The sequence below is a fragment of the Phyllobates terribilis genome, unplaced genomic scaffold (genome assembly GCF_046119375.1).
Source record: "Phyllobates terribilis strain yellow unplaced genomic scaffold, ASM4611937v1 Scaffold_1__5_contigs__length_1240528914, whole genome shotgun sequence".
NCBI lineage: Eukaryota > Metazoa > Chordata > Amphibia > Anura > Dendrobatidae > Phyllobates > Phyllobates terribilis.
The window spans coordinates 839,583,653-839,609,343 of record NW_027362761.1 but is presented as its reverse complement, the minus strand read 5'-3'; the positions used below and the strand labels follow the sequence as shown (position 1 = coordinate 839,609,343).

Sequence of the window (25,691 nt, the reverse complement as noted above, 5' to 3'; positions counted from 1 at the left end):
AAAAGAGTATTCACATCCCTGGTCACCATTCCCGTCGCCCATGCAGCACACTAGTCTTTGGCGCCTCTCCTTTTTCCCTTCTCTCATTGGGCACATTCTCTTCCTACCTCTTCTCCACAAGGCCAGGTATTCTGGCTGGATAAGGCTTCAGATGTCACAATGTTACAAATCTTGTTGCCTGTCATTGTGTGTAGTAATGTCAGTCAGAGGCCTTGTCAGGCCGGAAACCAGGGTCTAAAGTGAAGAAAGTCAAAGAGAATGAAGGCAATGGGAAAAGATGAAAAGAGGAAACGCCAAGGACCAGCAACAGCGGGACAAGGTGAGCAGTGGGGTATTATTATTGTTTTTTTACAACCTAATGTTTATTATGGTTTAGGGTCTTTATAGGCCCAAGAGTATAATAAGGAACATTCAATCACAGAGAATAACTTCAAATCAAATTTCCTTGTAAAATTCACAAATTACCGATTTTGAATCTTTGTTCTATCCCTTCTATTTAATTGCCAAAGCGAAAACTAAGTAGGGGAGAGAGGCAACACCTCCTTGATCCTCCATCTAGCAAAAAATGACAACACGTTGATTGATGCAAATTCTAAATTTTAGGTTGGTATACTACAACTTGATAGATTTGACAAAACAAGTATGTTATCTCAATTTTTGCAGAATTGGGATTAAACCAAACTGGTCATCCTTAACTATTTTTCAATATCTTTCTTTACATCACTTTTTAACAAGAATATGGGTCAAATAGATCAATTATTGGTCAAGCCTCATGCAGACATTTCTTTTTCACAGACGTTTACTTTCTGTGTTTTTCATGGATTCAACACATACCCATTATGATTTATGAAGCTATTCACATTCGTGTTTTTTGTGAACCGTGTGTCCGCAAATCAAAATTACCAATAAAAGTCTGTCAGTCAGTGAAAATCACAGATAGGACATGGACAGCATGGAGTTCATAGGAGATGGTGATTTTCACTATACATAGAATTGCTGATACGATCAGAAGATCGCAGCTTTAAGTTCCCTAAGGGGAGTAACACATACATCAAAAAGTAAAAAAAAATGTTTTTAAAAATATGAAAAAACAGATATTCAAATCACTCACCTTATGTCCCAAAATAAGGAACTTAAAAAAATACACATATTTTGGTATTGTTGTATTCATAAAAGTCAGATCTATTAAATTTTAAAATAAATGAATCTGATCTATAAACGGAGTAACAAGTAAAAAAAATCGAAACCCCGGACATATGAGTATTTGACCTCCGCAACATTGCAATAAAATTCAATTAGAGGCAAATAAAACATGGTATCTACTCAAAAATGGTATCAGTAAAAATGTCAGCTCAGTGCGCATAAAATTTGCCCTCATACAGCCCCATAGCCCTGAAAATGAAAAAGTTACAAGTCTCTGAAAATGGCGACCCAAGCTAATTTTTTTTTTTTACAACTTTCAGAATTTTTTTTCACCACTTAAATAATAAGAAATACAAGCTATACCTGTGTAATCATACTGACCTGGAGATTCATGTTACTATATAGTGAACATGGTAAGTTAAAAAAAAAAAAACAAATGTGGAAAAAGCGGAAGTTTGCCGGATCATGAAGGGGCTAAAATAGTCACACAACAACAAAATGTAGACAAGTTACTGATTTTTTTTAGTTGTGCAACTTTTTCTGAGAATTTCTGCTGCACAACACATGTTGGCGTGTAGCTTATATCTTATTGTCTTAAAATGTAAAACTTTCCTACCAGCACTGTGGCCACACGTAGCACCACACCACGCATGTTATTTTCCAGCTTTCTATCTGTCAGAGAACCATTCAGTCCAGTCACAGGATTCCATGATCCAAGCTGTATGGGGAAAAAAAAGATGTAATGATCAAAGCTAATCGATTTGGTAATTCCATTAACAGACTATTATATGCTGACATTAAGTTCCTGTGAATGGAAGCTTAATAAATTGTTTCAGCAATGAACAACAAATCTTTAAATAATGAAAACTTTACAGCAAAATACACTTTCTCTAAATATATATGATGATAATCCCACAAATACAAACATTTTTTGCAAAAGCTTTATCTGAATTCTAAATAATAGTCTCTCAACGCTGACACCACTCTCTGACAGTGCGCACTGCTCTATTGCTGGCTCATTACTACTTATCTGAGCCAGCAACATGGAGAGCATTTTGTAATTGTGCACAATGCACAATGACAGTGCACAGGGATAGAGCAGGCACTAGCCCAGCCACTGAAATGAGCTTCACTGATGACGCTTCGTTTCATCGAGATGGTGGGGACTGCAGCCTCTGCCCCCAATGACACTTCGTTTGAGTATCCCAGGATGCCCTGGGATACTCAAACGAAGCATCATCACACAGGAAGTACAGAACAAAAATACAATAGTAGTTAGATAGTGTAGTTAGAGAGCATTAGCATATTCAAAAATAGCTTAGATTATGGCTCTAAATAGATAGGTATTTATTAAAATTTATTTGATCTTTGGACCACCCCTTTAAGTGATTCAGTAGTAAAAAAAACTATATGAATCTGGTATTGTCATTACTGTATCAACCTGAACAATAAAACCAATATTGTTAATTCCATATCCCTTAAAGTGTATAAAAAATTATCAAAAATTTTTTTTTCAGAATTAAGTACCAATGAAGCTTAAAAAATTCCAGATTGTCATGCATAAAATAAGCCCTCATACAGTTCCCTTGAAAGAAAAGTGTCAAAATTATGGCTCTCAGAATACGGTAGCACAAAAACGTGATTTTTGTTCAAATAGTTTATTTAATGTACAAAAGATATCAAGCATAAAACAACTACCTGAATTTGGTATAGCTGCATTCATATTGAGGTGCAGAATAAAGTTAACATTTTGTTTGTGCTCCGTGTGAATGATTAAAATACAAAATAGGAAAAAAAGTAGCAGAATTGTTTTTTTTTTCTATTTCTCTCAATAAAGAGTTAAAGTTAGCAAGTTATATGTATTACAAAAAGGTGACCCTGACAAATACAACTCATTTAGCAAAACACATAATAAAAAAAAAAAATAAAAAAATGTGGTTTCAGGAATGAGGTGATGAAAAAAAGTTTGGTCATTAGGCCTCATCATAAAAGGAGTTGTCCGACACCTAAATATATTTTTTTAGGCAGTGATGGTTTTAAAATAATGAACGGAGGTCCACTGCAGAATGTGAATGGCTCATCATCAAAGAAACGGGACCTTAAAACTTGGCAAAAACATTGCCCAGTGCATTTTTTTTATAACCTTTACTATTTATGGTTATTTGCTTTCAGACAGCCAAATTAACTGAACTGCAGACTATCAATGAAAAAAAGTGGTTGCCGCAAAAATAAAAGCCATTGAGTTAATAGTGGCATAATCTCAGATTTTAACAGGAATAAATGTAAGGTATGCACATGATTACAAAAATAAAGTCCTCCGCATTGGCTGTCTCTGGTATTGCTGGTCAGCTGCATTTAAGTGAAGGGCTTATCTAAATCATTATCCTCATAAGTTACGTTTATTGTCCACAGAATAACTATTCTTTGTGTGCAAACAGAAACACATGGCTATAATTATGAAGAAAGTATCAGTTTATAAATGTTCTTAATATTGTTGTAACTTTTTAAAGTGGAAACTTTCCGAAAATCACATGATTTATCAAATGTTTAGATGAGCTTATTTCATACAATTACAGTTACCACTGAGAATGATGAGTTGATGTCTTGCAGGTGCACATTTCCCTAAAAAAATACATTCACTGTATAAACAGAAGCACATTACCATATTATATAGATATCTCTCTGTCACTTTTGATCTCCATATGCCAGCGTAATTTTACTTTAGTTTAATTTAACTCCTTTGACAAGATAGAGTATATCTGAGATTTCATGAACATGTAGCCTATATGCCAGGATTGTATCCAGAAAATCAGGACAGTCCCACCAGATTTGAGACTGTTGGAAATAGAAGAATAGTATAATTTGTTTTGCATGTCCCATTTAATCAGCCATGACAGTGGTCTGTGGCCACTAGACAGAATTGGGAGTACCACCTTATATCTTATCCACAGCTCTTCTTTTGATTAGCCGGATTGGCGTGATCTCATTGCTGTGGTATGATGCACATGTGATGTCGCGCCAAGCTGGCTAATAAAAAAGAATAGCGGATGCTGCAAGGTTAGAGGTGGTACTCCCTCTCCCATCCAGTGGCCACAAATGACTATCGTGGCTGATGGAATGGTAAGAGCGAATAAATTTGTACCAACTCTTGCATGTCAACTATAGAAGTGTACGAGGCCTAATCACTGAAGGATTATTCTTGTCAATTTAATATTTTGCATTTATTATTCATTTGTTAGAAATGGAAAAGGAAATTTAGTTTTTGACTACTTTAGGTTTGCATATGTCTACTTAATATTTTGCTTTATGTAGTTTTCCCATTTGTACCAAACTGATGGCAGCATGATAGTTTGTCCTTATGGTCTTGTTTGCCAATGTAACATAGCAGACAGTGCAAAGCATTACCTATGGGAGTGGAAAGCTGTGTGACAATCACAAGAGTTCCAACATGTTACAAATTCTTATCAATTCTATCAGACAGTTTTTTCCTTTGAGGGAATATGAAACAACAAATCAACACAATAGACTTCTAGCCATCAAAGAAATAATGCATTCTCTGAGAATTGTTTGCATAAATGTCTTTAGAATAACAGCTATTTGATGACATTAGATTAATAGGTTGAGTAGTTAATACTGGGACCACTCCTGCAGTTGAGATGAGTGATTTTGATAATGACAGTATTTGATTTCTATCTGTATGGTACACAAGCCTGGCATTAGCATTGGCAGGACCCATAATGGGGCATTGATGTGACATAAAGCACTACTAGTTTGCGCCAGCCATAGGTCCTCTTCTGGCTCGTGGATTTAGAAATTTGTCAGTGTGAAGACATTGGCGGCTAATGTCCCCCTAAACTCACTCCATTCTCTTTAATTATGCTTTTATATGCATCATCTATGACAACTGCTTTCTGCCATTTTGCAAGTGGAGACAAGCATTGATATGAAAATCTTGACAGTATATTGATACCACCAACACTTTATCAGTCACAAGATGTTTGTCTTAAATATTACCAGTCAATCTTGATGTCATATCAGAAGTGACACAGCATAGAATCTATGGGCGCTACTAAGGACTTATTCATACAATTTTTTATGTATCATTTCTCGTTCAAACATCCATTATTCTCACATATGTTATATTCATGTTTTTCTCGTATAATGTATCCACTATAGTCTTTGGAAATTTTGACATGTTAGAATGTTCACAAAAAAAAAATCGCTCATTTTTGACCCAGTTTGTGGATCAAACTTGCCCATTCAAGTAAATAGGTCAATGGAAAAAAACAAATAGCACTCTGACACCAGCCATGTGTCATCAGAGTGTTGTCCATTTTTCAACAAGCCAATGAGAGAGAAAGTTTAAAAAAACTGTCTATCTTTTTTTTAGTGTATGAGAAAAATAGATGACACAAAGGCTGTAAAATCTGAAACACAGAAAAAAATGGATACAGCACATCGGAAAAAAAGGTCCACTCTTCATGTAGGAGAAACTTTGAAATAGGCCTTACTCCATGTTTCTTACTAGGGCATATCAGATAATTTAGCACTTATGAGGTTATGTACTGTATCTTGGGCTATAACTGTCATCCTTTGGGCTACACATTTGGCAACAGTAAAATTGCATTGATTTGATGATGATTTATGTAAGTACACACTTCTAGAACAATGTAAGTCATCACAAGCAATGTTTTCCTTCCACCACTGTGATTTATTGCTCTCTTTGTAATATTAGATATTACTATATTTCAAGCTCTAACCCTCTGGTTTATGTGGGCTTTTCAATATATTACATAACCCTCAAGCAACAGAGTAAATGAATGTAGACAATAAGGAAAAAGTAACTTTAGTTTCTAAGTCTGAAAACTGTGAACATATTGAATTTTGTAGCAGCTTCACATTACATTAATTCTGAAATTCATTTTAAGCTACATGGGAAAAGTGCATTAGATCTAATTAGCACTTCAAGTTTTTGAAAATCTAATTACTGCAAATATATCATTGTTCTGAAATGTGAAACTGTGCCAGGTTACAGGAGTTCTCTAAAAGTAACAAAACCTAGGTTTAATTCTGATAAAATTTATAATTTTCCCCAATTAATATACTTTACAAACATGCTTTAGCTGATCAGTTATTAGTAAACCATATGTCGAATAGCTGTATGAAATAGAAGATTATTTCTTAGTTAAAAATGAGTTATTCCAATCTGGGACATTATGGAAAATCCTCAGGATATGTGAAACCTGCATCTGACTTGCTTAATCAGGAATGGATAGTTGGTTGCACATGTGCGACTCACTCTACTCTTTTGTATGGGACTTCCAAAAATCACTTAATATGGTAGAAATGTCCCAGATAAGACAACTCCCAGTATTATCTGCCACTGGTTGAATAGCTTCAGATTCAAACTTAGCAACCATTCACCTTCATGTCTAGTTCATGGCCTTTTGATGGGTCATATTTCCATGTAAGAAGTAGGCAAGAGTAGCAGATCTTGAGTTTATCATTGTAATATAACACTTTTATCTATCTAATTTTAAAATAATGAATGGGTCAAAGCATCTCCACATAATGAATGTCAGTTTACGCTATGTGGCGCTTTGGAGCCACAGACCAATCAGAATACCCCTACTAACTCATAGCTACTGCTCAAAAAGGATACAATGACATGGAATTGGACCATATCTGAGGAAGAAAGCTTGGCAGCAGAATCCGGTTTATGCTCAGGGGAATGTTCTGCTGGAAAACCATGGATTCTGACATTTAGGTGGATGTTACTTTGGCATGTATTACTGACTTAAAAGGATTTTCCTTCAAACAAAGTTAATTTTATTCAACAATTTAATCAATAGATCTTGGAATAATAATAAGTTACACAATTGATTGTCTTTAAAATAATGTTCCCGTGCTGAGATAATCTTTTGCTTCCTCCCCTGTCCAGGAGATGTGGTATGATAAGACCATGTTCCTGCAAGGTCAGACACAGCCATTACACAGCACATAGCAGGGACACATTTATAAGATTATTTCAGCACAGGAACTGACTGACAGCCCGCCCTAATGCAGAGCCAGGGTAAGTCAGTGCAGGGGGCGCATCTGTATACTCAGAGCGGTGACTAAACCCGTACCGGCACTGTCCATGTGACTGAAACCGGGACGCTACCAGGGAGAATAAAGTTCATTTTCTCCCCGCAGCGTTCGGCTGCGTGCATGCGCCAGGCAGGTTAGTAATGCTATTAACCTGCAGATTAACCCCATATCTGCAGGTTAATAGTGTTTTTTCTAGTGACAGGTTCCCTTTAAATACTATTATAGACACGTTCACCTCTTCATGTTAATGATGTTTCCTAATGCCAGTGCTCTCTTTCAGCAGGATAATGCTCCATGCTACAATAAGCAATATTCAGGAATGGTTGATATAGATGGTCATGACTAAGGGTTCAAGATGTTGATTCAAGCATTTTTAGGGCGTGCTGCAGTCCAATTCACGTAGGCCTCACGTCAAAACTTACAGGGATGAATGGATCCCGTGGCTCAGAATAACTTTATAGGTTTTGACAGTCCTTTTGATTCTATTATGAATGAGACCATACATGCAATGTTCTAGAAGCTTTTAACTAGCCAGTGTAATTGCAACCGCTAAACAAACCCCTAAAGTGGCAAGCAATGCACTGAAAAGTAATCAATTACTGGTTCTAAGGAATCACTTGGTGCATTGCATGATCCATTTCAGATAGTGATTACTTTTAGTCATAGTAATCATGACTCTTTAATTACATACCTAGTATAATTAAAATGAAGACATATCCATCGTGTTTGACCAGTAGAAAAAAAGAGAATGTGTACAAATGCAGCAGCCTCTATTATGATGGAAATCTGAGTAGCGTACCCTGGTGATCTACTCTACTTGTATCACCCTGCCATTTTTACTCATTTTGAATCATCTGTGCTTTTTAAAGGGAACCTGTCAACTTATACATGCTGCACAAACCATAGGCAGCATGTATTAGCCACTGACTGTACGATCACAGGCACGTATGCTTGTTTCTGAAAAGCCACATACTTTTAATAGCCAGCAGGCGGAAGTAGCTGCAGGGGACCCACCTGTATGACTAGTCATCTGCACTGCTCGGACCCCGGGGCTTCTCCTTGTCCACTGACAGTGACCGACAAGTCTCTTCCTATACGAACACTTAGGCAGAGACTTGTCAGTCACTGTCAGTGAGGACCGGCCTGGGAGAAGCTGCCAGGGACTTGCTTGTATGACTAGTCAATAGTGTGGCTCGTTCCCCAATTAGAAATATTTTTTTCTGTGAAACGCATACAGACATGGCTGTGATGTATCACCTGTCTGGTTCCCTTTAAGGTTTAGTATTACACACAAAAATCAGCATCTTAATTTGTGAAAGGAAATGCTTAAATATTACTTTTTTTCATTTTTTTTACCTCATCCTGTTTCTAATCCCCAAAACAGAGAAAAACTATGTGTAGTGACCCCACTTGAAGTGTACTTTGTGTATCCAGCCTAAGGATCACCTCCAACAGGGACGATTGGTAAAATTTCCTGATGATTTGTTTTGTTCACCATGTGCATTCTTATCTGTGTCTGCGCCCTGCAAGTAATTGATGACATTACTATATAGAGGCTCTACCCTGAAGCTCAAGATGATGAAATTAACAATTATGAGATGCAATTAGAGAAAGTCCATTTACTCTCTTTAAAGCACTGTTAAATCTTGCTATGGAACATGTTGATTTATGAAGCATAGTTATAATGAAGAATTTTTTAATTATTGTTTTTACGGATCTCAGATTGTTTCTGAATCATTTGATAGGACATAAAATAAAAATGTTATTAGTTTTTTCTAATTATTGTGTAATGAGACTGAATAATGCAGATAGCTGGTATGTTTTTGTCTCATGTAACACGGTTATGGCATTGCTAGACATGGTATATAAATGCAGGTAAAAAGCAATGTTTATCTGTTGCTTAAAGTGAGAAATCAATATTACATCCATTCTTTAGGAATAACTGTAATGTTGTCAGATAAAATGTCTTTTCACTGCCAGACACATTTTACTTATCTCATCAAAGGTGTGAGGTCCTAACATTGATGAGCTTCATATTGAACCAGTTACCAGATCATTAACTCTTAAGCAAGAAAAAAAATCAGCAACTCATTATCACAAGTAATAAAAGCAGGAAGATAAGCTATGCATTGCGTTGCCTAGTCAGCTGTTGATACATTCTCGGCACAGCCCATAATTTACGATAATCTACAGTTTACACTATGTTGAGCCCACTGTGTTGAAAAATCAATGCATTAAGTAGATAGAATTTATTGATAATGTTGCTTTCATTAGTGTTTCTTGATTAAACTAAATGAATTAAAATATCAAAGCTGACAGCTGATACATGCTGCACAATCCGCAGGCAGCATGTATCAGATCGTGGCTACATAATATCACCCATGTATGTTTAACTCTGAAATGCTGCCGGGGATTGAGCCACACAGGAGACTAGTCAGACAGGGGGTCCCTAGTGGCTTCTGCCCACCCACTGCCTTTGAGTGCCAGGCCATACCTGCATGTGTGTATAAGGAGAGACCTGTAAGTCATTGGCAGCGAGCTTGGAGAAGCCGCCAGGGATCTGCCTGTCGATTAGTTTCCTGTGTGACTCAGTTCCCTGAAGAATTTCAGAGTTGAACATATGTGGCTGAAATCATGCAGTCATTTTCTAATGCATGCTCCCCCTAGATCAGTCAGCATGTATCAGCTGTCAGGTTCCTTTTAATCCCTTAACTCAATTTTATGTACAAGTATGTCATTGTGCGTGTGCCATGTGTGGAGAGGGGTCAGGAGCTATATTACATAGCTGTGGTCCGGCTAAAAGCCCCTGCCACTGCTTTATTGCTACTCCCATGAAACTCAGCCACGGGTGCCCATACGTCAGCCATCAGTCTCATGACTCTCCCGATACACATGCATGCTCAGCCAAGCATTCATATGTATTTAATGGAAAAAGAAGAACAAGCCACTGTCAGAGACTTCGTATGTTTTCTCTGCTGAGAACAAAGCGATCTTTCATTACCCAAATTGTTGGCACTATTGTAAAAGAGGTTTGGTCACATGCTCCTCCACCTGCAGCCATTTTGAGAATAGGAGGGCTGTGTAGTCTATGAGGTAGACTACATTAACAAGCACGTGGTGTTTCACAAAGGAGGAGAATATGTAATACTCTATATTATTAAGTGCTAAAACTCATAGCCTCAACACCTATGTTCTAATAAATATAACATGGAAAGCCCCATTAACATATTAGCTACTAAACTTGTCCCTTACATTTACCTAGAGAGACTGTACATTTGTGGTGCATGCTAACATAATGGATACCAATGGTGATAAAAAAAAAGATATTTTCTTAGTATATATGGTTACTTAAAAGTAATATTACTTTATGGTCAGGTTTCTCATAAGGAAATGTTATCAGCACAAAATATATAGCTATTAAATTGGCTTCTGCAGCATTTTTGGCTCCGCATGTTCTCTAAAGGAAGAATAATAATGTTCCAAGAGGTTCATTATATATGGGTGAGAAAGCTGCCTTGATATATATGTTTTTTTGCAGCGAGATGTCCTTGTAAACTTGTGCATGAGATATAGGGCTCATGCACACAGATCATTACTCTACTCTCAGAGTTATAGCATAGTTAAACCCCACAAACATGCTGAACAAGTTACTGCGGGTCAAGAACTTATTGTGTTTTCCAATTTTCAATTATTGCAGTGTTCACTGATAATAAAAGAAAACCATGGTTAGATGGGAGGTCACAGGCAATAATTTCTATTAACTATTGAGTTCTTATTTTACCATTAATGCTTTTTTGCCTTAAACAAAACTTGCTTTTTACGATATATTTTGTGGACTTTAAGTGTGTTTATGATATACAATATGTTCTATGTGCACAGGGAAGAGGGGTGAAGTCTAATGGAATATATATTTGTCATGTGCTTTTTGTTCTTCAGTTGATAGAATTTGTGGAACTCAAATTGTTAAAAGAGATTTTAAAAATACATTTAGCAAATGAACATTATCATATAAGGAATTGCATTATATTCATGACTCCATCCTATAAATACATATAGAAGAGAAAGCCTCCATAGCAACAATCAGTATGCAAGGTACCACCACATCTTTGAAATAGAGGACATGTTGATTATTTTGGCCTTTCATGAGTTTTTTTGGGGGGGACTAGTGCTACTGATGACTTTTTGCTTTTGATGTATATACCTGTGGATAGTGGGTGACTTGAGAATGTTCACATGTTCAAAGGAAAGAAAATGGGAAAAAAATGAAGTAGGGATTTATGCCACTAACATGTCACTAAACATGTAAAGTAGATCCCCAGCTTTTGGTTTAAAAGTTATTCCAGAAATCATAACATGGTCTTAGTTTTCTGCACATCCAGAAATAATCATGTGTGCAAATACAACCTTTATAAATCTGCTTTGATTTGCAGCTTTCACACCCATATAGGCAAACCTCTCCCCAGGGGTCTCTTTACCCTTTGTTACCACTGGATTATTCCTCCAGTAGTACTGAAGCTGTTGGTTGGTTTCAGCACAATTCAGCTATGCATTGCTGAAGATGCATTTGATATCATCTGCACTTGCACCAAATGATCCTGTATGATTCATGAAAAACAGAAGCACCACCACCCTGTCAAATAAAACATCCCCAAGACACATTCATGGCATCCACATTACCCTGACAAAAAATACCCTCATTGAGATCTATCTTTATTAGGAAGCACACGGGAGAGCATGCCTGCAGCACTAGTAAGAAGCAGGGTGCTGCTGGGAAATGTAGCTTTAGCAGATAAGAATATGACTATGCATTGAGCTGTGTGTAGCTGGATGCACAAAGGAGTATAAGGAGATGAAAAAAGACAGAAAGGTATAAGAAAGAAAGTTTATCTTGGGCTTATACTGTATATTAACAATCAAGCAGATAGTTTGCTTTATAAAAAAATATTGCCATTGTGAGAATAACCCTTTAAAATTTAATTTTAAATGATTTCCTACAGCAAACATATAAATTGTTTTATTTCCTTCTGTATTAGCTGACTAGTTGATTACAGCTCTTTAATAGTATTTTAAATGCGGATATAATTATTAATACCTGCCTAGCTGTCAACCAATAAGTTAATGATGTACTCTTCTGCTGCTCTACTCATGTCCATGCTTTAGACTTCAGCTCTGCCTTTCCTGATTAAAACTTTATATAAGCACCAAAAGTTCATTACAAAATGGGTGCGGAAATTGGGGACCTCTGTTACAAGAAATTATGGATAAAATAAGTATAAACTACTGGGAACTAAGCGAAGAATAAAAAAAGATCAGGTATTTGCCTTTTGTATACAGATGGTCTTCAATAAAGAGAAGTTCTGGATCTCTGCTTTAGTAATTCATTAAGGGGGTTGTCATGTTTAGTAAATCTATTTAATACACCCTTCGGAGGAGTTTCCAAAACATTTCTCACTTGAATGGGCACTCTGTAAAGTTTAAAAGGATATTTTCATCTCAAATATATATACTGTAGCATATGTAGAGGATATGTCAGAAATGTCTGATAGATGGGGGTCTCACTTCTAACAAAAAACTGTCTCCATAATGGGAGCTACTTGAAACTGGACATTTCTTCGTTCATTCCAATCTGTCTGGATGCAGCATCTAACTAATTTGTGGTAGTACTCCTTTCATTTCTTTGAGATGATTCTGAAGGCAAATTAAATGCTTAAAGGCGTGGTCAAAAATACAAATGATTTTCATTTTTAACCGGCCCACATCAGTAGTAACTAGTCAGCAACAGAGTGCACTGTCAGTGTGTGTTGTAAGTCAAATACCCAGCTTACAGAGACCAGCGTCGCTCCCGCAAATGACGTCATTACTGATCTGAGCCCGGGACTAGCCCAGCCCCTGAAACGAAGGTCACTGATTACTCTTCATTTCAGGGAGGGAACCGAGGCTGCAACCTCTGTCCCCTGGTGCATGCACTGGGATTCTTAAATGAAGCATCATCAAAAAGGAATTTAAAAAAAGTAAAGCAATTAGATAATGTAGCTAGGAAAGTGTACAGAAGTATATTAGAAAATGGATTAGATTATGACATTAAATAAACAGGCATTTAGGATGTATTTCGGATCGTCCCTTTAATGACATTTTTGCTAGTGTATTTATTACAGAAAAGCAACATTTTGTAATCAGGTTTGTACAAAATAAATATCCCCTTTATTGCCTCACAACAACCACATATAAATTATTTTTAATATATTATTGCACTCTTCCAACATCTTAAACATTTCAAATATCATCTCATGAATGGTTTTCTGAGAAATCAGTTTAAACATTTGTGCAATTCTTATGGGGTAAATGTTCAATGGGAATTCTTTATAACAATGTTATTTCCCTGTACAGAGAATAAATGACTGTGTTTCCTTTTGCAGCTGGCTTTTCTGCCTACCGTTTTCACAGCTATAATTGTATATGCATTTAGTGTCAGTGATTTATATATTTTACTCATTTTCAATAAAATTGCATTAGGTTTTAGTTTGAAATCTTTATACCTTCATTTATTTTTAGCCCCCGGGTAGTTTGCAACTAGTGTTGAGCGAATTTGTTCGGCATTTGAAATTCGAGTTCGTGTTCGGGGTTCCGGCTTGTTTGCGCCCATGAGCATCCCTGATTTGCCACACTGTCATGCACAACACACAGCGTGGTAAATAAGGGATGTTTATGGGTGGAGCCAATTTTTTGGCGCGAACAAGCCGGAACCCCGAACACGAACCCAAATTTCAAATGCCGAACAAATTCGTTCAACACTATTTGCTACCTGATCCAAGTATCAGATTATTCTTTGAGTGACAATCTTTGCTAGTAAAATAGATTGGATGTAAAGTCTGTGTGTAAACCAGCATCTGTCACTTATTTCCACCTTATGTGAGAGGGTGGTTGAAGATTCCCACTCCACACCCATCTAAAGCTGTTTTACTAGATATGATTACCTGTATAAACATAAGAGATGTTATTAGGGCTTTGCCCATTAGATCGCAGCGGTTTGCACAATCATACTACTGTCACCTGTGCGTCACTTGGCACACAGGAAAATAACCGGTTTAAGCCGCCTTAAACAACAGTTGAGAACTGAAGGATTTCTGAGGGTTGAAGGCGACTATCTTTGAGTGCAGTTATAAGAGACAGTGAATAGAGACAGATGTGAGAGGGTTCCTGTCAGAGACAGACTGTTCCTGTAATTCCTGTCAGAGAAGAAGAAACACGTTGAGGGGATGACTACGGTTGGATGCAGAGTTGAATTCCTCCCAAAAGCATCGGCTGTGACGTGAATGGTCTTCTGCTAGCCTGTCAGGCTAAAACTGTGCTTCAGGTGACAAGTCCAGGATCCACTCCACGGTCTCCCAGCTAAATGGCCATTCGGACGATCAGACAGCCTTTTCAGTGATCAGTTAACGGCCGGTAAGTCCTGAGCTCAGGCTCCACCACAGGTATCTCGGCGGGCATACGCATGCAGTCTGTAGAGAGAGTTTGGCGCCAAACATAAATTCTCATTTAGAGACATTGTTTGCCAATAGGGCTGTGTGAACATTAGCTAGATACTCCCCTCAGTGGGTGAGCTTGTGTATAGAGGGCATAACTGAATTGTAATTTTAGAGAATTGATAAGTTTGTGAATCTCTGCGCTGCACCACTGCAGGGGCCGCCTCTTGCACTCATCTAATTTCACCCATGCTCTTGGAAACTCCCTGTTACCGCATTAGGCATAACCAGAGGTCAGGAAAATCATAGTGTATCCGATAGAACATACTGGCCCTATCGGTTGTGCAACCCAGGGGTCCTAGCTGATCTGGGCTAGGTGTGTGTGATATTTATCTGTGTTTCTTTCTTACGTTTCCAGGGTAACACTGTTTTTGTTGTTAGTAAAAATTAGTTTCTTAACAAATTGCCTGGTCGTGCTCTTTGTCCTCGGCCCGCTGTATTCTAAGAGAGACCACCCTGCTACACGGTCTACACTTATATGAATACTGTTTACTCTGCCCTCAATAATAATGTACATGCTCTCACCCCTGTCCATGTTGTGGAGATCTGTATACAACCTCCTTTGCACTGCTATCTATAAAACAGATTGTTTAAAAAAATGTGCTATCTTTAATAAATGCAATATATTTATCTTTGCCAAGGTGTACATAGCCTTTAACCCATTGGTGTCACAGCCAGTTTTGGACTTTATGCTAGACAATTTTTTTTAAAGTTTTCTATTGTCATGTTAAAAAATCTATAATTTTTTTTATTTTTGTAATAGTCACATGAGGACTTGACTTTTGATTTTGACAGGGGATGAGATGTGTTTGCTGGTGGAATTAATTTACATACCTTATAACTTACCAACAAACTATTATCAACTTTTTATGGGAAGGAATATGAAGAACACAACAATTCTGTTTATTTTTGTATTTTAAATTTTAAGATCTTTACTGTGTGACTCAAATTGTGTTACGTTTGTTATCTGGGTCAATACAAATCTGGCAATACTAAGTTTATATATTTTTATTTTATGTCTTGTTACTTTTGTACAATCAATACGCCATTTGTAAAAAAATCACTTTTTTGATATTGCCATATTCTAAAATCTGTATATTTCAAAATGTTTCATCAGCACAGCTGTATAACGACCAAATTTGTGTGCAACTAGATGTAGTTTTTCATTGGTGCTATTTTGTGTACATGTGACTTTTTGATCACTTTATAATAACTCTGTACCCATGCTATCCATCAGACATAACTGTATGCCCAATTGTAGGAAATCAGCTGCAATCTGGAAGAACAGTTATGTCCATTTGCAGGAGCAGCTGAGCTATAATTTTTTTTTCACTCTATAAATAGAAATAATGCCTTTCACATTAAATTACCTGTGCTAACATATAAATGAAAAAAAGTAAAAGTGTTTGTTATTTCTGTACATTAAAACAAAAGATTAACAGTGATCACATGACTTAACTGAAAATTCACCTGCAGAAAAATAAATAAATAAATGATGTATAGTAACTTTTTCCTTTTTGACTTTCTAAGCTAAGATGCTTCAACAACTCTTTGGTAACTTTAGGTTCTGACACAATAGGAAGCTACCTTTTGCCACCCACATTAACTCTCATGGGCCTAATATTGTTGCCATCTCTTTACCCGAGTCTTTACCATATACCATTAAGAATTGTGAGAGGTCTGTGGGTTTTCTTTATAAAAAAAAATAATATAGTGAATTTATAAAATTCTATCTTCTTGCAACCACCACTAAATTTATAAATCTCTCGCTGAGAAATGAAGCAAAAGGAGATTTGCAAGGTTGTCAATGTTAAAGGGGTTTTCCACTACTAGGACAAACCCTTCTCAATCTGAATGTTTGCCTCTGTTTATATGAAAACACCTGTACTCATCTCCCTTGCTTGCACTGTTCCAGCGGTGTCAGCACTCATGTTCCTGGGGGTCATATTAGGTTGCTGTGTCATGTGAACCCTACACCAAATCAATTGTGGCATCACTGTCCCTGTCTTCAGATGTATAAGTAATCAAGAGGATGTGAGAGCTGCGACTGGCCGCTTACTTCATTTTGATTACTTATACATCTGAGCCCCGGGAACGCGAGTGTCGACACCACTGGATTGTCGTCAGCACAGGAGGAGAAAAGAGGTGGTTTTATTTTCAGGGGGCAAAGATTCAGATTGAGAAGGGATTGTCCTAGTAGTGGACAACTCCTTTAAATTTCTTTTCTTTTCTTAGAAAACATGTTTATGGCTCCATTCTTAGTTTAGATCTTTTTTACTGAAATTATATTTAATGATGCTTTGGAAATCATCAATTAGATTGATATTTACATTCACAACTGAGAACTTCTCAAAAATTAAACCTTGAATTAAAATGTATTAACCGCTTCCCACTGTATATAAACGTCGGCGCTGCCTGGGCTTTGTGCAGCGCCGATGTTTATAAATGGTCGGTGGTCCCGCAGTGCTCAGGGTCCCCAGGGTCCTGTAAACTCTGCGGGTGCGGTGCAGAGCGACAACTCTGAGAGGGGACATCATCGGGACCTGATTGGATCAGGTCCCAATGATATTAACCCTCTGCTATCTTCTAGATGCCGCGATCTATAGATAGTGAGAGGAGAGGGGGTCGTCCACTTATCTCTCCAACGGCCCCCCTGATGTCTGAGAGGACCTGGCGATGTCATGGCAGCCGGAGGTCACATGACCGCCTCTGGGTCTGCCATGTACGGTGTCCTGCTAGGCTCAGTCTGCAGCTGAGTCTAGCAGGAGATAATGACAGTTTTACAGTGTCAGTAGAGCTCTCATGCAATGCAATACATGTCTATTACATTGCATGAGAACAGTGATTAGAAAATTAAAAATTAATGTCCCATACAGGGACTAAGTAAAAATGTAAAAAAAAAGTCTAAAAATTTTTTTCAAACTGTTAAAAAAAATCACAAAATAAATAAAATAAATAAATAAAATATTAAACCAATGAATCAGTATATTTATGCAAAAACAAAAAAAGTATACATATTTGCTATCGCCGCGTCCGAAACAACCAGATATATAAAACTGTCACACTAATTAACTCCTTCTGTGCGCACTGTAAAAAAAATAAATAAAAATCGGAGCAAAAAACTATGCTTTTTCATCATATCGCCAAACAAAAAGTGGAATAAAATGCGATCAAAAAGCTAAATGGAAATAAAAATGATACAGCTGAAAACGTAATCTTGTTCCGCAAAAAAAAAGCCGCCATACAGCTCCATCAGCCGAAAAATAAAAAGGTTATAGCTCTCAGAATAAAGCGATGCAAAAAAATTATTTTTTCCATAAAATAGTTTTATTGTGTAAAAGCGCCAAAACATAAAAGAAGATATAAGTGTAGTATCGCTGTAAACATACTGACCTGAAGAATAATGCTGCCTTATCACTTTTACCACACGCATAATGGCATAAAAAAAAACTCAAAAAACAATTCCTGAATTGTTGTTTTTTGTTCATTTTACCTCCCAAAAAACAGAATAGAAAGCGATCAAAAAATGTCACTTACCCAAAAATGGTACCAATAAAAATGTCAACTCGTCCCGCAAAAAACAAGCCCTCACAATACTCTATCAGCCGAAATATGTAAAAATTATAGCTCTCAAAATATGGCTATGCAAAAACTAGATTTTGCAAAAAAAACATTTTTTAGTGTGTGACAGCTGTCAGTCATAAAAACCCGATATGAATCTGGTATAGCTGTAATCGCACCGACCCAAAGAATAAAGCGGTCTAATCACTTATACCGCATGAGGAATGGCATAAAAAATAAATAAAACCAATTCTTCACCTGCTACTGATTTGTTTATTATGTCTCCCAAAGATTGCAGTAAGGCCCTGCTCACATTTTTCTTGTGCTCTGCGCTGAGCAGTTACACCAGAGTTTCCTTGTAAATTTCTGGAATACGTGATTCAGACAGAACCCCTGACGGAAGATTCCCTGTAATGAGGCAGATATAGGCACTGTGGATGCCGTCTGGACTGTGATCCCACGGTGTCAGTTTTTTTAGGCATGCATAAAAGTGCGATTGGCCACAATTTTGTGCACTTCTGAAAAAAAGGACACCGCTAAACAAAGGCCAAATGAAGTCCAGAGTAACTCTGCTGCCTCATTATAGTGAATGGCTCCCGCAGGGGTGTAATCTGAATTATATCACTTGGAGATTTAGATGGAAACCCCAAAGTGCTCAGCGTAGAGCGCCGGATAAATGTTATGTAAAATGTTCCCAATAAAAGCTTCAACTCAGTCCTCAAAAAAAGCTAGTCCCCACTCAGGTCCGTTACCTGTTAAAAATATAAGGGACTTCCAAGTTACTGGTAGCAGAAAGGCTCTGGAAAAGCGAAATGGCCCATGCCCCCCAAAAGAAATTCAGAAAATGTTGTGCTCCCAAATCAAAATGCCTCCCTTCCTTCTGAGCCCCACAATGTGCCTAAACTACATTTAGGGTCCACATGTTGGGCATTCCTGTAGCGATGAGAGCTTGCCTAATTTACGGGTGCATGTCTCGAGAAGCATGAGCTGGGCGAAACGTACTGGTCACTACAGTGTACTGGTCACTTCAACAGCAGTTGGAAATTTTCACTCAGCAACATCCACTGCTGCTTGTTTCTGGAAAAGACCCATGGAGTCAAAATCGTCACTACACCTGTAGGTAAATTCCCAAAGGGGTATAATTTCCAAAATGGGGTCACTTGAGGGGGGATTCTGCTCTTCTAGCACTTAGGGGCTGTGTATATGGAATCCGCAAACTATTCTACAATAATTTGTTCTCCAAGAGTCAAATAGCGCTCCATCCCTCCCAGATCTCGCCATATGGCTAAGCGGTACGGTACAGCCACATATGGGGTATTGCCACGTTTAGAAGAAATTGTGTGACACATTTCGGCACTATTTTTACCCATTGCCCTGTGTGAAAATGTAAAATCTGAGGGTAAAACATTTTTTTGTGGTAAAAATATAATTATGTTTTCTTCACTGTCCAGTGGTATAATTAAAAAATTAAAAAATACTCACTACTTCCCTAGATGAATTCTTTGAGAGGTGTAGTTTACAAAATGGGGTCACTTGTGGGGGTTTCTGCTGTTTCGGCAAGTCAGCAACTCTTCAAATGTTAATGGTGCAATTTCTCCTGCTACCCTTATAATAATGCAAAATTAGGGGATGAAAAACATTTTTGTGGGAAAAATGTGAAAATTTTATTTTTACGGCTCAATATTTTAAACTTCTGTGAAGCAACTGGGGGTTCAAGGTGCTCACCACATATCTATATAAGTTCCCTAAGGGGTCTAGTTTCCAAAATGGTGTCACTTGTGGGGGGTTTCTACTGTTTAGGCACATCAGGGGCTCCTCAAATGCGACATGGCATCCGCTAATTATGCAAACAAATTTTACATTCAAAAAGTCTAATGGCGCTCCTTTACTTCCGAACCCTGCAGTGCACCCAAACAGTGGTTTTCCCTCACATATGGGGTATCAACTTGCTCAGGATAAATTGCACTACAAATTGTGTAGTCCATTTTTTCCTGTTACCCTTGTGAAAATAAAAAATTGGGTCTAAAGTAACATTTTTGTGAAAAAAAGTTAAATGTTCATTGCTTTCTTCCACATTCCAAAAATTCCCGTGAAGCACCTGAAGGGTTAATAAACTTCTTGAATGTGATTTTGAGCACCTTGAGGGGTGCAGTTTTTAGAATGGTGTCACTTTTGGGTATTTTCTGTCATAAAGGCCCCTCAAAGTCACTTCAAATAAGATGTGGTCCCTAAAAAAAATGTTTTTGTAAATTTTGTTGGAAAAATGAGAAATCGCTGGTCAACTTTTAACCCTTAGAACTTCCTAACAAAAATAAATTTTGGTTCCAAAATTGTGCTGATGTAAAGTAGACATGTGGGAAATGTTATTTATTAACTATTTTGTGTGACATATCTCTCTGATTTAAGGGCATGAAAATTCAAAGTTTGAAAATTGCAACATTTTCAAAATTTTTGCCAAATTTCAGATTTTTTCACAAATAAATGCAAGTGATATCGAAGAAATTTTACCACTATCATGAAGTACAAGATGTCACAAAAAAACATTCTCAGAATCAGGGGGATCCGTTGAAGTGTTCCAGAGCTATTACCTCATAAAGTGACAGTGGTCAGAATTTAAAAAATTGGCCTGGTCACGAAGACGAAAACAGGCTCTGGCGTGAAAGTGTTAATGGGTAACTGCCTCTAAAATATCACCTTATCTATTCTATAAGATTTCCAAACGAGCTACAATAGTTGACCACCATTAATTGGTTGTTTTCAAATATACAAATATACTTCTATGTACTAAAATTGAATTGAATCAAATCACACACAAGAACACACTCGATCATTCCAACATATCTACATAAACTATTCAGACTTAAATGTTGAGGTGTTGGTACTGAAGATTAAATCATATAGCCCGGTCATCAATCACACTGAAAAGATGAAGAAAATGCAAAGCTGGTACATATTTGATCACTTCCTTACTGTATTACTTTTGTCTGCTTGCACTTGATGGATGATTGAAGAATTATAACTGAGAGAATGACTTTGCCAGCTCCTACTTGGGTCCTATCACAGGGAAGCCAGTTTCAATTAGCTGACAGAGAACATAAAATATATATGAAGTGAATATTCTTGCCTTACTTTCTATCATAGAAGAGGAAGAAGATCAAGGATGCTAAGAATTGGACAGGTCTTTCCAATTAAAAGCGAAAAAGATTTTTTTAACCATACGCCATTTAGTTTTTAAATTCTTTTTTTTTTTTTATTAGGTAATGGAGGTCAACAATTGCATTACATATACCAATGTATAATGTAGGTATTACAAATGTCAATTTCTGTCTTTAGGTGAACATAATAGAAAAAAAATGCAATCATATAATGTCTTTAAAACAACATTTACACCATGACCTGCTGCCCTGTAATAAGAATGCACGCTGATTTTTATGATGTACAATAAAAAAACACATTATATTGTAGTAATGTGTTATACAGAAATAATATGTACATCCTTTTATGCCAAAAAAGACAGAAATATTCTAGAGTGATATCTTTATTGGTTAACCAGAAAAATTATTTGCAAGATTTTGAAACACAGAGGCTCCTTCATCAGGAAAGTTTGCAAATGAATGACTTAGGCAAAGATCCACCATTTCAAATATGTTACAACAAGACATTTTTCTATGGGGTGGATGGAGTGATGCCCCTAAAAATAAGCCTGAATGATATACAGTTGAAACCAGAAGTTTACAGACACTATATAAAAAGACACATCTGCATGTTTTTCTCAATATTTGACATGAAATCAGAATACACTTTTCCTGTTTTAAGTCAATTAGGATTACCATAAATTTTAATATTTGCCAAATGCCAGAAAAATGAGAGATAGAATGTTTTAAGACATTTTTATTACTTACTGCAAAGTCAAAAGTTTACATACACTATGATTACTATGCCTTTAAACAATTCTGGACAGTCCATATGATGATGTCATGTGTTTGGAAGCTTCTGTTTTTTTGGCAACATCTGAGTTAATTAGAGACACATCTCTTGATGTATTTTAATGCATCATGGGAAAGTCAAAAGAAATCAGCCAAGATATCAGGAAGAGAATTGTGGACTTGCAAAAGTCTGCCTCATCCTTGGGTACAATTTCAAGATGCCTGAAGGTGCCTCGTTGATCTGTACAAATAATTATATGCAAGTACAAACAAGATGGGAATGTCCAGCCATCATACAGCTCAGGAAGGAGACGGGTTCTGAGTCCCAGAAATGAATGTGCTTTGGACCGACATGTGCATCTCAACCCAAGGACAAAAGCAAAAGACCATGTGAAGATGATAGTGGAAGCTGGTAAGATTGTGTCAATGTCAACAGTGAAACGAGTACTGTATCAACATGGGCTGAAAGGCCACTCTGCCAGGAAGAAGCCATTACTCCAAAAGACACATAAAAAAGCCAGATTAATGTTTGTAAATGCACACAGGAACAAAGACCTTAATTTTTGGTGACATGTCCTGTAGTCTAGTGAAACTAAAATTTAACTTTTTGGGCATAATTACCATCGTTACATTTGGAGAAAAAAGGGAGAAGCTTGAAAGCCTAAGAACACCATCCCTATTGTGAAACTCAGGTGGGTGGCAGCATCATAATGTGGGGTTGTTTTGCTGCAGGAGGAACTGATGCACTTCACAAAATAGATGACATCATGAGAAAAGAAGATTATGTGGCAATACTGAAGCAATATCTCAAGACATCAGCCAGGAAGTTGAAGCTTGGGTGGAAATTGGTCTTACAAATGGACAATGATCCGAAGCATACTGCCAAAATGGTAGCAAAGTAGCTTAAGAATAACAAATTCAATGTTTAGGAGTGGCCATCACAAAGCCCTGATCTCAATACTATGGAAAATTTATAGGCAAAGCTGAAAAGACAGATGCGAGCATGGTGACCTACAAACCTGGATCAGTTACACCAGTTTTGTAAGGTGGAATGGGCCCAAAATCCAAACAACTATTGTGAGAAGCTTTTGGAAGGATATCCCAAATGTTTCACCCAAGTCATTCAGTTTAAGGGCAATGGTACCAAATACTAATTAAGTTTATGGAAACTTTTGACTTTGCAGTAAGTAATAAAAATACCTTAAAACATTCTCTCTCATTATTCTGGCATTTGGCAAATATTAAAGGTTTATTCTGATTTCATGTCAGATATTGAGAAAAACATGCATATGTGTCTTTTTATATAGTGTATGTAAACTTCTGGTTTCAACGGTAAATGACAAATTTGAAACAAATTGAAAGGTGAGAAGGGAGAAGACTTGCAAGTTTAGTGATCTGGAACCAGTATGTGTGAAGTATGTCCATATGTAAATGTTTCCCGATCAGCAGTTGTTTACTGCCCCTGGTTAGTCTGAGCAAACAGACCCTAAGCAATTGCCAGTCAACTATTGCATTGGCTTATCTAGTGGTAGAACAAGAGGATAGGGAATTATAACTGTGATCTCTATTTTACCCAACATTATATGTCCAGAGAGAGTCAGGAGCCATGCATACATAATAGATGGTCAACTGGTCGCACCTAAATGGCAGACTTCTTATGTGTATGGGGCCTCTAGGTACAACATTAAATGCCATATTATAGAAGTAATTTTTTTTGTTGACACATGATATGTTAGCACTTGGTTTCCTGTGGGTTCATAATACAAATCTATATGGATTCAGGATGCACTATGATTGGGATCTTATATTTAACTTTCTTGTATGCATTCGCCCTCACTCCTTTGTCTGCTAAACTTATCTTTAGATTTACTGAGTGGTCAATAACAAAAACAGCTTTTTCTTCATTTGCAGGTGTTTATTTTTATAACTTACATTTTATTCTTGTGAAAAAAACTGTCTGATCTTTTACCAGCTCTGAAAGTTTAATTACTTTGTAAGTTTAAATACGGTTACATTAGAAAACTTCTCAACACAAACCATGATATATTTTAATTATTTCATAGTTAATGTTCCTATAAAACTATGTGAGATCAAGAGTAGTAGAGTAATTTTTAGATTTACTGAGTGGTCAATAACAAAAACAGCTTTTTCTTCATTTGCAGGTGTTTATTTTTATAACTTAAATCTTATGTTTGTGAAAAAAACTGTCTGATCTTTTACCAGCTCTGAAAGTTTAATTACTTTGTAAGTTTAAATAAGGTTACGTTAGAAAACTTCTCAACACAAACCATGATATATTTTTATTATTTCATAGTTAATGTTCCTATAAAACTATGTGAGATCAAGAGTAGTATAGTAATTGTTTATTAAAATGCACTGAACAAAACCCATTGTAAATGAATACATAATACAGTGCAGAAAGCCATCCAACCTTTTTTAACATTTCTTTTATGATTCAAGTTGATAATGTGAAATACATTTCTGTAAATGTTCATTTTAATTATGAACAAGCAGTCCAAGGCACAAAATTAATACAAAAAATCAAGAAAAAGTCACAAATATGCAAACTTCATTTCATTAAAGACTGTCGCTATGTGAATTCATGAAAATAATAACAAAACGTTTTCTAAACATACAAATAAATTACAGAGAAATAAAGTTCTTCACATGACAATGTTCTCTATTGTGACACTGCATGTTAAAACAACTGAAATTATGTAAGACTTTGTTCGCATTTTTATAGTCCATTAGCAAAGAATATGCATTGAGCTTGTTTCTGGAAGAGAAAAAAATCTCAGAAAACTTCTAAAGGGATTGTCTCACAGCAGGTCTTTGAAAGAAAAGTGACAAAATCAAGATATACAGTGGTATGAAAAGTGTTTGCCCCCTTCCTGATTTCTTATTCTTTTGCATGTTCGTCAAATTTAAATGTTTCAGATCACAAAACAAATGTAAATATTAGACAAAGATAACACATGTACTGTAAGCACAAAATGCAGTTTTTAAATGAAGGCCTTTATTAATAAGGGAAAAAGAAATCCAAACCTACAGGGCCCTGTGTTAAAAAGTGATTGCCTCCTAAACCTAATAACTGGTTGAGCCACCCTTAGCAGCAACAACTGCAATCAAGCGTTTGCAATAACTAACAATGAGTCTTTTACAATGCTCTGGAGGAATTTTGGCCCACTCATCTTTGCAAAATTGTTGTAATTCAGCCAGATTGGAGGGTTTCTGACCATGAACCCCCTTTTTAAGGTCATTCAACAGTATCTAAATCGGATTAAGGTCAGGACTTTGACTAGGCCACTCCAAAGTCTTAATTGTGTTTTTCGTAACCCATTCAAAGGTGGACTTGTTGGTGTGTTATGGATCATTGTCCTGCTGCATAACCAAAGTACGCTTCAGCTTGAGGTCACGAACAGATGGCCAGACATTCTCCTTTAGGATT

The 25,691-nt window shown here is 36.7% G+C and overlaps 1 protein-coding gene across 2 annotated transcripts in view; it reads right to left on the bottom strand.

The window, feature by feature from the left end:
* GRID2 (glutamate ionotropic receptor delta type subunit 2) overlaps positions 1-25,691 on the bottom strand; it is a 1,987,749-nt gene that overhangs the window by 570,460 nt on the left and 1,391,598 nt on the right. For both annotated transcript variants that reach the window (XM_073638161.1, XM_073638172.1), the window contains exon 9: positions 1,760-1,861. In XM_073638161.1, the coding sequence (XP_073494262.1) occupies positions 1,760-1,861 (102 nt within the window). The remainder of the gene's footprint in view (positions 1-1,759; positions 1,862-25,691) is intronic.